The following is a 13167-nucleotide window of genomic DNA, read 5'->3' on the forward strand; positions in this document are numbered from 1 at the left end:
GAAAGCACCACCCCTCCTGCTGCCCCTTCATCCTCACACCCTCCCACGGGGACAGCCAGCACGGGTGTGGCTTGACTTCCCACTGGCCCCTGCTCGATATGCTGCTTATTCCTAGGATGATCGAAGGCTCCTAGAAGAGAAGTCCAGTCCTTCCTCACACCATGTATCTCATATCACACACAGGGTCAAACTTCTAAACCTTTATTACTGATTAGTACAAACACAAACGGAGCAATGACAATGGTAGTGAGGAGAGGCCCTGACAAGGAGGGCTACCCCTGCCCGGGGTGAGGCTGCACAGTGCCAGCTCCAGGCTGGGCCAGCGTGGTCCGCGCTGGCAACACAGGCTTGATCTTGGCCACAGCTCAGCAGTAGAAAGGTTCTTGGACAGGGTGCCAGGACACACGCTGGGGCTGCTGTCACAGGACAATCTTAAAGGAGCTAAACAAGAGAAAAGGGGTGGGTTTTCTGCTGGAAGAGGAGGGTAGGGACTAAACCCAAACTTGACCCCCCTTCTCCCTTTAGACCCTTCTTTGGAACGAACTGTGTCCCGTGTGTCAGCCCACTCTGGAAGAACTCCCTGAGACATCCAGAGGGAGCTTTCTGGACCCACACACAGGGTCAGAGCTTCTAAACCGTTATTACTAATTAGTACAAACACAGAGCAATGACAATGGCAGTGGCAAGGGGAGAGGCCTTGACAAGGAGGGCTGCCCCTGCCCAGGGAGAGACTGCCAGCTTAGCCGGCCCTGTGTGTATGGACTGGGGCTTTCTCTCACCCTGGCACCACCTCCTGTAGCAATGTCCTAGGCCCAGAGGCAGCAAATCGGGACCTGCAGGTACCCAGAATGCAGGGGCACCACTGTCATACCTGGCAAAGTCTGGAGAACGGGAGATGACGTGCTGGAACTCAGAGAGGTTGATGGTTCCATCCCTGTCAATGTCAGACTCCTCCAGGATCTGGGAAAGGGAGAGTTTCAGGCCAGAGCCCCAACCCCTCCCTCCCACTCCCAGGCCCAGCTGGGGCAGGGTCTGTTCAGCTGCTCACATTGTCGATGAGCTGCTTCATCTCAGATGCACTAAGCCGTGTGTCCTCGCCCTCTCCCGTGAGGCAGTTCACCAGCCGGCTCAGGTCTTCTCTGTTCAAGGTTCCATCATCATCAAAGTCTAGAGAACAGACACAGGAAGCCAAAAGACACGGTTGGGAGGGGCTCTGAGGTTCCACAAGCACGCCATTTCCCAAGCAGGGCCACCACAAAGCCCATGTGGGAAGGGGTGGTGTCCTGCCGGGCTGCTCCTGGTTCTCACCGAAGATGCGGAAGGCATAATGGGACTTGATGTCCGGCGTGGCTGTGTCACTGAACACACTGAGGAGGTCCAGGAAGTCCTCAAAGCTAAGGCTGTCTCTGGTTGGGGAGGTGGAGAAGACCCTGCAGATTCGCTCCTTGAAGGGGTTGGCCTAGGAGAACAAATGCCACAGGATGTGGCCCAGGTCACACACTCATTAAACCCTACCAGAAACTTGAGAGAGCAGGTCACAGGACTGGCACCAGGGAGCTCAGGCTCGTGGGGGTGAACGATCAGTGCTTTGGGGCCAACATGAAGGGCAGTGGGGGCACAGGAAAGCAAACTGACCCAGTTAGGGAAAGGACTGATATGGCTTCCTGGGAGTCAAGTGTTTAACCCAAAGGCAGGTCACATACAACATAAGTGTGGGCAGAGAGGGAAGAAGTCATCCTAAACAAAGGGAACGAGATGGGCTGGTTATTTTAAAACACAAATATTTAATTGAACAACTATTGTGTTACAGGCACTGGGCCAGGCCTTTTGCACAGATATTTCGCAGCAGCCCCACGGAGTGGCAATCAGCCTCTAGAACAGTGTTCCTCAAACTTTAATAAGGTAACTCAACTCCTCTTAAGGGATAAAACTTCTCTGAACTTCCAAGATTATGTTCTAGAATCCCCATTTGAAAAGCACCATTCTAGATAATTCTGCCAGGTGATTTTGGTCAAGTCCTTGTCCCCAGAAAATTAGAACTAAGCAGAAAAATGACCAGAATGGGGCCCAGTGACCCCATGATCTCAAAGCTAGTGGCAGATGGAGTTAGGGGGTCTAGCAGGGAGGGAGTGGTGGGAGAGGTGTCAACCAGGGGAAGCGCTTGCACCTTGAGCTCTGGAAGGCTGAGAATCTGCTCGAAGGGCACTTGTGCCAGAAGTGACTGCTCCACGCTCCGCTGCTCCTGGGGAAGCAGCTCACAAAACCGCCTGTGGGCTCTGGTAGAGAGAGGGGAACTGTCGGTGTTCTCAGCGATTGGTTTCCCTGTGTGTTCATTCCCACTCCTTGCCTGCTGCTCATTATCAACCAGGTGAGGAGCTAAAACCACATGCACAGAACTTCCGAGTCATCAGGCAACAGTAAGCAAAAGGACATGTCACAAGGCAGTACAGCCTAGGAGTCTTTTCTTGCAATAAGTATTTACTGAGCATCTACTATGTGCTGGGCACTGATTCTAGAGATCCCTGAGGGATGAAGAGTTGGGGAAAAGGCCAGAAGTTGGCCCTAAAGAACTGGCCATGCATGGTGGCTCACACCTGTAACCCCAGCACTTTGGGAGTCCAAGGCGGTGGGAGCATTTGAGGTCAGGAGTCTGAGACCAGTCTGAGCAACATGGTGAAACCCCTTTTCTACTAAAAATACAAAAATTAGCTGGGCATGGTGGCAGTTGCCTGTAATCCCAGCTACTCAGGAGGCTGAGGCAGGAGAATCACTTGAACAAAGAGGCAGAGGCTGCAGTGAGCCGAGATCGTGCCCCAGCACTCCAGCCTGGGTGACAGAGCGAGACTCTGTCTCAAAAAAGAGAGAGAGAGAAAAAAAAAAAACAAAAACAGGGAGAAAAGAGCACAACCAAAAATCTCATTCTCACCATCACTCCAGGGATCTCTTGCCCTCAAAGCCTCCTTTTTAGCAGCCACCCTGAACTGTCCTCCTCCTCGGCCTCCGCCTCCTTCCCATTGCCGCAGGAAGCCCAGGCACCTCCTCACTCAAAGTGCCCTGGCCTGCATAAAATCTGGCAAAAGGGCTTCCAGCCCAAGTTCAAATCCATTTACTCAAGAGTGTTGTCTTAAGCAGTTACCAAACCTTTCTGAACCTGTTTCATTGTCCAATACCTCTCTCCTAAAGATTAAATTAGGTAATGCAGGCAACAATGTAGCACAGTCCCTGGCACATGGTGAGTGCTCAGAAAGCGATAACGGTTACTGTATTATTCAGGTAAAGTTGGGAGAAAGAGCCAGGCTCCCCAAGGCTTCTGTGGTTTAGCCACCGGGCAAGGTCGGCCCCTGCCGGACTGGGGCAGGAAGTTCGGCAGTGCTGAAGCTAGTGGAGCTCAGGGTCAGAGAGCCTAACTTTTCCTGGAGGCTGTGAGGTGGCTCCGCGGTGCCACGCTGGGGCCTCAGGCGAGGGCGGGGAGGGCGTGCCGGGAGAAGGGCGCAGCCCGGGCTGGGTCTCCTGGCCTCCAGCTCCCGGTCCTCTGCAGACCTCAGGCCAGCCCCCGCCCCTCCCTTGGGACGGCGCCCCCGAAGCTGTCTCTAGAGGATCCCGGGGTCGGAGGCAGCACTTACAAGAGGATCTCCTGCTTCGTCAGGAACGTCAAGTCCTGGAAGGCAAAGCGAGAGCTGGCATTAGCGGACCGCTGGGAGGCCGCGGCCGCCCCGCAGCCCGCTCCGGACCCGGCTCCGGGGAACAGGCCGGCACACGAGCTCCCTAGGGCCAGGCGTCCCGCGCACCTGGTACTCGGCCAGCAGCTCCTTGGACAGGCGACTGCCCGAGCCCCCCATCTCCCCGCCGCGCGCACAGCTCCGCCAACTCGCCTAGAGACGCAGACAACTTTCTCACTTCCGCCCTTGGGCCGCGTCACTGCCCGGTCCCCGCGGCAACCGCTCCTGGGGCCACCACCCCCGGGCCCGCCCCGTCCTAAAAGCGCCCAGGCGTTCCCAGCCGGGTTTGGCAGGCGAGCCGCCGGCTGCGACCGGTCCCTGGCGAGCGGGAGGCGGGGCCCTGGGAGGGGCCCGACGCTCCGGGGCGGAGCCCAGGACTCACGGCCCCGCCTCCGGGGTGGGCGGGGGCGGGCCACGCCGCGCGCGTGCGTGCTGGCTGCGTATGCGTCACGGGAGTCGTGACCTCGCTGTGGCCCCGGCAGCGGCTGCAGGGTAAGTCGCGAGGTCCATCCGCTTCGGCTGCAGTAGGTGGTGGCGGCGGCTGCCCTGGGTGCGGTCCCGTAGGAGCGTCTGAGAAGTCACTGGAGCTAGCGTTTCCGGGAAACCTGGAGACTCGCTGAGTGGCCGAGGTCGTCGCCTGCCCCTCTGCCCAGCAAGGGCTTTTCTAGATGTTATCATCAGGCAATCGCTGCACCTGTCGCAGCCCCCAAGCCACCTCTTCCAGAAGTAACCATAACCTTGCTTCATTCTTAGGCTATTTACTGAGGACCCACTGGATGTGAAGCACTGTGCATAGTTTTCTTCGATTGTTGCAACATCCCTTGCAAGGTAGGTTCCCATTTTACAAAGATGGAAATACGTAAGTCCAAAGGGTTTTAGTGATTTTTCCGGGCTCAGGCATTTAGAAGGTGATCGGTCCAGTCCAAGGCACCTTTAAAGGCGCTCCACTGGTCTTGTCTTCATTCCAGCTGACCTGCTGTCCTTTTGACCCCATCTCACCCCTAGGCTGCTGACCCGTTTGCTCTTGTCCCCTCTTAACCTCTAGAACAATGTTTGGCACATAGTAGGCTTTCAGTAAATATTATCGAATGCATAATAAATGAATGAACGTATACTACTGCAAAAGGTAAGGATTCCAAACTGCTGGGAGGAGGAAGTGGAGGTTGTTGGTCAGGCTGGGATTAATTCTTGATCCTTCCAATCCATTATACTTGCTGATCTTTGTAAAGTCGAAATCTGAGCATGTTAATCTCAGTTTATAATCATTAAATGGTTAAAAACCCAAATCCTGGCCCTCTGTAACTGGACTTGCTCCTATTGGCTCTCTGTGTTTCAGCCACGTTGGGCCCTCAGTCCCTCTTCCATCTTATCCTCAGGGAAGCCTTTCCTGACTCCCTAGACTGCCTAGGATTCTACTTTACACTTGAAGAATACCCATTGCTTCTCCTTGGCAGCATGTGTTTAATAAGACCCACTGTATTAATATGTACATTCCATCACTGTAGAAATATTCAAGGCCAGGCGTGGTGGCTCATGCCTGTAATCTCAGCACTTTGGGAGGCTGAAGCAGGCGGATCACTTGAGGCCAGGAGTTCAAGACCAGCATGGCCAACATGGCAATACCCCGTCTCTACTAAAAATACAAAAATTAACCAGGCGTGGTAGAACCTGGGAGCTGGAGGCTGCAGTGAGTAGAGATTGTGCCACTGCAGTCCAGCCTGGGCAACAGAGTGAGACTCTCTCAAAAAAAAAAAAAAAAAAAAAAAAAAAAAAAAAAAACCTAGGGTATAGACTCATCCCAAGCTGATCATTTTTCTTTTAATAGCAGACTCTTTCTGTCCAAGAAGGAGTTAGTCTCCTGTTAGTAAAAGCTTAGGCAAAAAGCAGGAAGCTGTCATTATGTCTCCTGTACTAAATAGACCTTGTTTGCCTCTTACAAGCCAAGGCGAATACCTGGACTGCATGGTAGTAAGTATCTCTCTCTCTCTCTCTTTTTTTTTTTTTTTTGAGACAGAGTTTCACTCTTGTTGCCCAGGCTGGAGTTCAATGGCATGATCTTGGCTCACCGCAACCTCTGCCTCCCAGGTTCAAGAAATTCTCCTGCCTCAGCCTCCCGAGTAGCTGGGATTACAGAAGTGCACCACCCAGCTAATTTTTGTATTTTTTTAAATAGAGATGGGGTTTCACCATGTTGGCCAGGATGGTCTCGATCTCCTGATCTCGCGATCCGCCTCCCTCAGCCTCCCAAAGTGCTGGGATTACAGGCATGAGCCACTGCGCCCGGCCTCTCATGGTAAATTATTAAATGCACAGGCTGAATCATCTGGTAGTCCTTGGTGAATCTGGTTAGCATATTGTCCCTCCTGTACCTGATCAACTCTTGGTACAGTGATAAAACCGAACTGCTGATATACTTCTATTTTTTATTTTATTTATTTTTTTGAGACAGAGTCTCACTGTGTCACCAGGCTGGAGTGCAGTGGTGCGATCTCAGCTCACTGCAACTTCCGCCTCTTGGGTTCAAGCGATTCTCCTGCCTCAGCCTCATGAGTAGCTGAGATTACAGGCGCCCACTACCACACCTGGTCAATTTTTTTGTATTTTTAGTAGAGAGGGGGTTTCACCACATTGGCCAGGCTGGTCTTGAACTCCTGACCTCGTGATCCCCCACCTTGGCCTCCCAAAGTGCTGGGATTACAGGCGTGAGCCACCGTGCCCGGACTTCATTGTAATTTTCTTTTTTTCCTTTTTTTTTTTTTTTTGAGATGGAGTCTCACTCTGTCACCAGGCTGGAATGCAGTGGCACAATCTCAGTTCACCACAACCTCCACCTCCCAGGTTCAAGTGATTCTCCTGCCTCAGCCTGCCAAGTAGCTGGGACTACAGGTGTGCACCCACCACGCCCAGCTAATTTTTGTATTTTTAGTAGAGACAGGGTTTCACCATGTTGGCCAGGATGGTCTTGATATCTTGACCTCGTGATTCACCCACGTCAGCCTCCCAAAGTGCTGGTCTAGGGATTACAGGTGTAAGCCACCGCACCCAGCCCCTCATTGTGATTTTGATTTGCCTTTCCTTATTAATGATGTTAAACATCCCAAATGTGCTTGTTGGTCATCTTTATATCTTATATGAAAAAATGTCTAAGATTATCTTTTTTTTTCTCCTTGTTTTGGTTATGTTTTATTTTTATTATCTCATTTTAAATTTTTTCACCTGTTAGATAAGATTCTCTTTTAATAGACACTATATTAGTCATGCCTGTGGTCCCAGCTGCTTGGGAGGCTAAGGTGGATAGATTGCTTCAGCCTGGGAGGCAGACATTGCAGTAAGGTGAGAATAAGATACTACATTTTATCATCAAAATTATGCTTAGCTTCACTTTTTTGTGTGTGTGTGTGTGTGTGTCTTTTACTTTGCAGCTCCAGCTGAAAGGATTAGCTTCACTTTTAAACATTTTTGGCCAGGCGCGGGTGGCTCACACCTATAATCCCAGCACTTTGGGAGGCCGAGGTGGGTGGATCACCTGAGGTCAGGAGTTTGAGACCAGCCTGGTGAAACCTAGTCTTTCCTAAAAATACAAAAATTAGCTGGGCGTGGTGGCACACACCTGTAGTCCCAGCTACTCAGGAGGCCGAGGCATGAAAATCACTTGAACCCAGGTGGCGGAGGTTGCAGTGAGCCAAGATCATGCCACTGCACTACAGCCTGGCTGACAGAGTGAGATTCTGTCTTTAAAAAAAAAAAAAAAATTGACCATCTTAACCATTTCTAAGTGTATAGTAGCGTTAAGCACATTCACGATGTTGTGCAGCAAATCTCCAGAATGTTTTCATCTTGCAAACTAAGCCTCAGTACCCATTAAACTTAGCTTGACTTTTGATATGTAATTTTTTATGTGTTTTCTGTTTCCTTTCTGTTTTATTAACATGAAGTTTCTGGACCAGCAGAGCTGAAGGAACCCAAACTTGGACTGAAGTGACCTTGCTAAGGTAATGCCTTCTTTTGACATCCTACCTGGGCCAGTGGCAGACCCCTCTCCCTGACAATGCTGGGTCCAGGGCCCCAGGCAGCCAGGGGAAGATGAAGACAGGCACTAATTTCCCCCTTGAAGGGTTGGCCCTGGGCACTTACACACACATTGGTGCCATCCTCACCCAAATGTTTCTATGCATGACCAGTTGGAATCACTATGGAACATGGAAAAGCTTTTCCCACAAAAGAAGTTGTCATCTTTGAAACCCTGAGCACTCTCATGCATTGGAACTCAGCTATGATTTTCTGGAGGGCAGTTTGATGGTGTGTATTAAAAACCTGAGCCATGGGAGTTTGAGACCGCCTGAACAGCATAGCAAGTCCCTGTCTCTACCAAAAATAAAACAAAACAAAACCAAAACCTGAGCCATGGACCTACTCTGACCCAGTGGTATATCAGGATTTTATTTTAAAGGAAAATAAAAACGTGACGTGTTCAATGATGAGTGTGTGAGTGTATAGGATGTTCATTGCCACATTGTGTATAATAGAATGAAACTAGCTACAACCTATATAAACAACAGTTGAAGATTGGTTTAAAAGTCAAGATCCATCTATGTATGAAAATGAAGCTAAACAAAAATTGTGATTTTTCCTTAGGCATTGTAACAAAGGGTTATAGTTTATCTTTATTTTTTCTCCATTAAAAATTTACTCAATATATGTAATTTTTAGAAAGAAAAAAATAGTTTATATATATGAGACATAAAATGTGTGTGTGTCTGTGTGTGTGTGTGTGTGTGTGTATTAGTCTATTCTCACGCTGCTATGAAGAAATACCCGAGACTGGGTAATTTATAAAGGAAAGAGGTTTTATTGACTCACATTCTGCAAGGGTGGACAGGCCTCAGGAAACTTACAGTCATGATAGAAGGGGAAGCAAACACATCCTTCTTCACATGGCAGCAGCGAGGAGACGTGCAGAGCAAAGAGGGAGGTAAAGCCCTTTGTAAAACCATCAGATCTCATGAGAACTCACTGTCATGACAACAGCATGGAGGTGACTGCCCCCATGATTCAATTACTTTCCACTGGGACCCTCCTATAACAAGTGGGGATTATAGGAACCACAAGGTGAGATTTGGGTGGAGACATAGCCAAACCATATCTATCTATCTATCTATCTATCTATCTATCTATCTATCTATCTATCTATTTTTTGAGACAGAGTTTCGCTCTTACTGTCCAGGCTGGAATGCAATGGCGCAATCTCAGCAGTGCCCGGTGGCACATGCCTGTAGTTCCACATACTTGGGATGCTGAGGTGAAAGAATCCCTTGAGCCTGGGAGGTCCAGGCTTCAGGGAGATGTGTTCGCACCACTGCACTCCTGCCTGGGTGACAGAGTGAGAACCTGTTTCAAAACAAAATAGGCCGTGGCTGGGCGCGGTGGCTCACGCCTGTAATCCCAACACTTTGGGAGGCCGAGGCTGGTGGATCACCTGAGGTCAGGAGTTCAAGACCAGCCAGACCAACATGGTGAAACCCTGCCTCTATCAAAAATACAAAATTAGCTGGCCATGGTGGCAGATTCCTGTAATCCCAGCTACTTGGGAGGCTGAGGCTGGAGAATCGCTTGAACCTGGGAGGTAGAGGTTGCAGTGAGCCAAGATAGCGCCATTGCACTCCAGCCTGGGTGACAGAGTGATAAGTAAATAAATAGGCCAGGCGCGGTGGCTCAGGCCTGTAATCCCAGCACTTTGGGAGGCCGAGAGGGGAGGGTCATCTGAGGTCAGGATTTCAAGACCAGCCTGGCCAGTGTAGTGAAACCCTGCCTCTACTAAAAATACAAAAATTAGCCGGGCCTGGTGGCGGGTACCTGTAATTCCAGCTCCTCGGGAGGCTGAGGCACGAGAATCACTTGAACCCGGGAGGTGGAGGTTACAATGAGCCAAGATCGCGCCACTGCCCTCTAGCCTGGACAGAGTGAGACTCTGTCTCAAAAAAATAAAAAACAAATATCTGGGCATGGTGGCTCATGCCTATAATCCCAGCACTTCGGGAGGCCAAGGTGAAGGGATCACTCGAGGTCAGAAGTTCAAGACCAGCATGGCCAACATGGTGAAACACCATCTCTACTAAAAATACAAAAATTACCCAGGTGTGGTGGTGCCTGCCTGTAACCCCAGCTGCCCAGGAGGCTGAGGCGGGAGAACCGCTTGAACCCGGGAGGCGGAGGTTACAGTGAACCGAGATCACTGCCACTGCACTCCAGCCTGGGTGACAGAGTGAGACTCCATCTCAAAATAAATAAATAAATAAATAAATTAATTAATTAATTAAATTAAATTAAAATGTCTAGAACTGGGTTACCATCATGTGTTTTTCACCTTTTATGATTATTTTAGGTCAGCTCTATGGCTCTTCCACATGATTCAAACGAAACTTCCTATTTGCTACCTCCAAACAATGAGGACTGGGACCGGCAAGCCATTCCTGACTTTGTTTATGGGCAGAAGGATCTCATGGCAGAAGGGATTCAGTGGCCAAGGAATGCACCTGGCGTCCTGGAAGCTCTGCCACAGTCTCCGTTTGATGCTGCACTCTGCTCTGCCTGGAAGCAGCGGGTGGAGCTGGGGCTGTTTCGCTACCGCCTACGGGAGCTACAGACACAAATCCTCCCTGGTGTGGTGGGTTTCGTGGCTCAGCTGAATGTGGAGCGTGGTGTGCAGAGGAGGCGCCCACAGACCATCAAGAGCGTGAGGCAGGCATTTGACCCTGAACAGTTCAACTTCAACAAGATCCAGCCCGGAGAAGTCCTCTTCCGTTTGCACCGGGAGCCTGATCTCCCTGGGACTCTCCTGCAAGAGGATATCCTTGTGGTGATCAACGTCAGCCCCTTGGAGTGGGGCCACGTGCTGCTGGTGCCTGAGCCTGCCCGCGGGCTCCCCCAGCGCCTGCTGCCCGGTGCACTGAGGGCGGGGATTGAAGCTGTACTGCTGAGCTTACACCCGGGCTTCCGTGTGGGCTTCAACAGCCTGGGAGGCTTGGCCTCCGTGAACCACCTCCACCTACATGGCTATTACCTGGCCCACAGACTGCCCGTGGAGCAGGCGCCAAGCGAGCCCCTGGACCCTGGAGGCCATTTGCATCTGCTCCAGGGCCTCCCAGCTCCGGGCTTCCTCTTTTACACTCGTGGGCCAGGGCTGGACTTGGAGTCCTTGATATGCAGGGTATGTCGGGCCACTGATTATCTGACTGACCATGAGATTGCACATAACTTGTTTGTGACCCGGGGAGCTCCGCCAGGAAAGACATCACCTTCCTCAGCCCTCACAGGGGTCCGAGTAATTCTGTGGGCCCGGAAGTCCTGCTTTGGGATAAAGGATGGTGAGGCTTTCAACGTTGCCCTCTGTGAGCTGGCTGGGCACCTCCCTGTCAAAACATCCCAGGACTTTAGCAGCCTGACAGAGGCAGCTGCTGTGGCCCTCATTCAGGACTGTCGGCTGCCCCCATCCCAGGCAGAAGAGGTACAGGCAGCACTGGTGGCCCTGATGTCCCAGAAAGAGCAATAATACTTCTGGATGTATTTATGTTCTTTTCTTCTTTTCTTTTGAGATAGGGTTTCACTCTGTCACCCAGGCTAGAGTGCAGTGGTGTGATCCCGGCTCACTGGAGCCTCGACCTCTGGGGTGGAAGTGATCCTCCCACCTCAGCCTCTTGAGTAGCTGAGGCTACAGGCATGCACCACCACACACCTGGCCAACTGTTTTTTAACAATTAGGTGATTTTGTATTTTTTTTACATAGACAGGGTTTCACCATGTTGCCCAGGCTGGTCTTGAACTCTTGGGCTGAAGCAATCCTCTCACCTCAGCCTCCCAAAGTGCTGAGATAACAGGAGTGAGCCCTTGCACCTAGCCTGGATGTATTTCTTTTCTTTCTTTTTTTTTTTTTTTGAGACAGAGTCTCGCTCTGTCACCTAGGCTGGGATGCACTGGCACGATCTCGGCTCACTGCAACCTCCACCTCCAGGGTTCAAGTGATTCTCCTGGCTCAGCCTCCCGAGTAGCTGGGACTACAGGCTCCTGCCACCACGCCCGGCTAATTTTTTTGTATTTTTAAAAGAGAAGGGTTTCACTGTGTTGGCCAGGCTGGTCTTGAACTCCTGACCTCAGGTGATCCGCCTGCCTCGGCCTCCCAAAGTGCTGGGATTACAGGCATGAGCCACCGCGCCCAGCCTGGATGTATTCACTTTTTACCTGATGAGTCCCTTTCCAGAGCGCTGCCCATCATGGTCATTTGGACATTTATTTTCATGGCTGCCTTCTCACCTATCTCAGCCTAAGAAGAAGGATAAAGAAAGAACTAATAATGATCTTTTTAAAGGGGAGCTGATAATGGTCTCTTTAAAGGGGAGAAAGCCTAGAAAAATTCTACTGAGTCAGACTTCATGAATGTATCTGCTACCTCTCCCCGTTCTTGATCAAGCCCCAGTGGTGTTAAAAAGGAGTGTGTATGACAGTTACACACTCCCGACTTTATATTTGGACTTTGTCTTTCTTTGATATCAAATGTTAGCAAGGTGATAGTGCATGTGCCTCCAGCATTGAGCTGCCATTTCTGTTCTCAGCCTCTCCGTTTATTCCCCTTTGCTCACCACTTATTTTTATTTCTTCATCCCTTCTTTCCATTTAGCCCTGCTCCACCCAAATGCCCCCCTCCACTTTCCCGGCCACCTTGAGCTTTCCTCTAGCCCCCAACACTGAGTTGAATGCTCTTCACTGACATCATCTGATATAAAAACACAGTGTCGTCACAATTTCCCAGGTGCATGTCTTTTTTTTTTTTTTTTTTTTTGTAAGGCTGGGTGCAGTGGTGCAATCACAGCTCACTGTAGACTGGAACTATTGGGCTTAAGCTACCCTCCCACTTCGGCCCCCTGAGTAGCTGGGATGACAGGTGTGCACCATCACACCTGGCTAGTTTTTTTAGTTTTTTGTAGAGACAGGGTCTTGCTATGTTGCCCAGGTTGCTGTCAAACTCCTGGCCTCAAGAAATCCTTCCACCTTGGCCTCCCAAAGTGCTAAGATGCCACCACAGCTTGCTTCAGGGTTTTTTGTTGTTGTTGTTGTTGTTGTTGTGTTTTGTTTTGTTTTTTTTGACACAGGGTTACTGTTACCCAGGCTGGAGTGCAGTGCTATGAACACAGCTAACTGTAGCCTCAACCTCCTGGGCTCAAACAATACTCCCATCTCAGCCTCCCTAGTAGCTGGGACCACAGGCATGTGCCACCACACCACCCTATTTTTCGTGGAGACAGGCTGGTCTTGAACTCCTGGCCTCAAGATCCTCCCACCTCAGCCTCCCAAAGTGCTGAGATTACAGGCATGAGCCACTGCACCTGGCCTGAGTCTTTTTTTTTTGAGACGGAGTTTCGCTCTGTCGTCCAGGCTAGGGTGCGGTGGCGCGATC

General features: G+C 50.6%; 2 protein-coding genes and 1 long non-coding RNA gene across 16 annotated transcripts; 1 reads left to right on the forward strand and 2 right to left on the reverse strand.

Annotated features, from left to right (window-relative positions):
• Window positions 1–185: 185 nt before the first annotated feature.
• CIB1 (calcium and integrin binding 1) lies at window positions 186–3892 on the reverse strand. Of its 2 annotated transcripts, none has more exons than XM_001096008.5 (7): window positions 3789–3892; window positions 3624–3658; window positions 2168–2276; window positions 1309–1459; window positions 1049–1167; window positions 872–960; window positions 186–441 (listed from the first exon to the last, which is right to left on the reverse strand). In XM_001096008.5, the coding sequence occupies exons 1-7, from the start codon at window positions 3837–3839 to the stop codon at window positions 420–422; spliced, it is 576 nt and encodes a 191-aa protein (XP_001096008.2). In that variant the 5' UTR covers window positions 3840–3892; the 3' UTR covers window positions 186–419. The 2 variants fall into 2 exon arrangements, with proteins under 2 accessions (XP_001096008.2, XP_077796463.1); XM_077940337.1 differs by having other exon boundaries at window positions 2168–2396.
• Window positions 3893–4165: 273 nt separating this feature from the next.
• Window positions 4166–12514, forward strand: GDPGP1 (GDP-D-glucose phosphorylase 1). Of its 13 annotated transcripts, none has more exons than XM_077937900.1 (7): window positions 4178–4348; window positions 4473–4547; window positions 5734–5804; window positions 5893–6012; window positions 6963–7052; window positions 7655–7711; window positions 10102–12514. In XM_077937900.1, the coding sequence occupies exon 7, from the start codon at window positions 10111–10113 to the stop codon at window positions 11266–11268; it is 1158 nt and encodes a 385-aa protein (XP_077794026.1). In that variant the 5' UTR covers window positions 4178–4348; window positions 4473–4547; window positions 5734–5804; window positions 5893–6012; window positions 6963–7052; window positions 7655–7711; window positions 10102–10110; the 3' UTR covers window positions 11269–12514.
• LOC144330110 (uncharacterized) lies at window positions 4194–7471 on the reverse strand. The gene is made up of 2 exons (XR_013395985.1): window positions 7330–7471; window positions 4194–5819 (listed from the first exon to the last, which is right to left on the reverse strand). It is a non-coding gene; the product is annotated as an uncharacterized LOC144330110 (long non-coding RNA).
• Window positions 12515–13167: the final 653 nt, after the last annotated feature.

The sequence above is a fragment of the Macaca mulatta genome, chromosome 7, assembly GCF_049350105.2.
Source record: "Macaca mulatta isolate MMU2019108-1 chromosome 7, T2T-MMU8v2.0, whole genome shotgun sequence".
NCBI classification, from domain to species: domain Eukaryota; kingdom Metazoa; phylum Chordata; class Mammalia; order Primates; family Cercopithecidae; genus Macaca; species Macaca mulatta.

Coding starts and splice junctions, on each gene's coding strand:
- GDPGP1 (XM_077937895.1), top strand. CDS start 10,111: ATGGCTCTTCCACATGATTCAAACGAAACTTCCTATTTGCTACCTCCA.
- CIB1 (XM_077940337.1), bottom strand. CDS start 3,839: ATGGGGGGCTCGGGCAGTCGCCTGTCCAAGGAGCTGCTGGCCGAGTAC. Junction 3,659..3,788: donor AGCTGCTGGCCGAGTACCAG/GTGCGCGGGACG, acceptor TTTGCCTTCCAG/GACTTGACGTTCCTGACGAA. Junction 1,168..1,308: donor TTATGCCTTCCGCATCTTCG/GTGAGAACCAGG, acceptor TCTGTTCTCTAG/ACTTTGATGATGATGGAACC.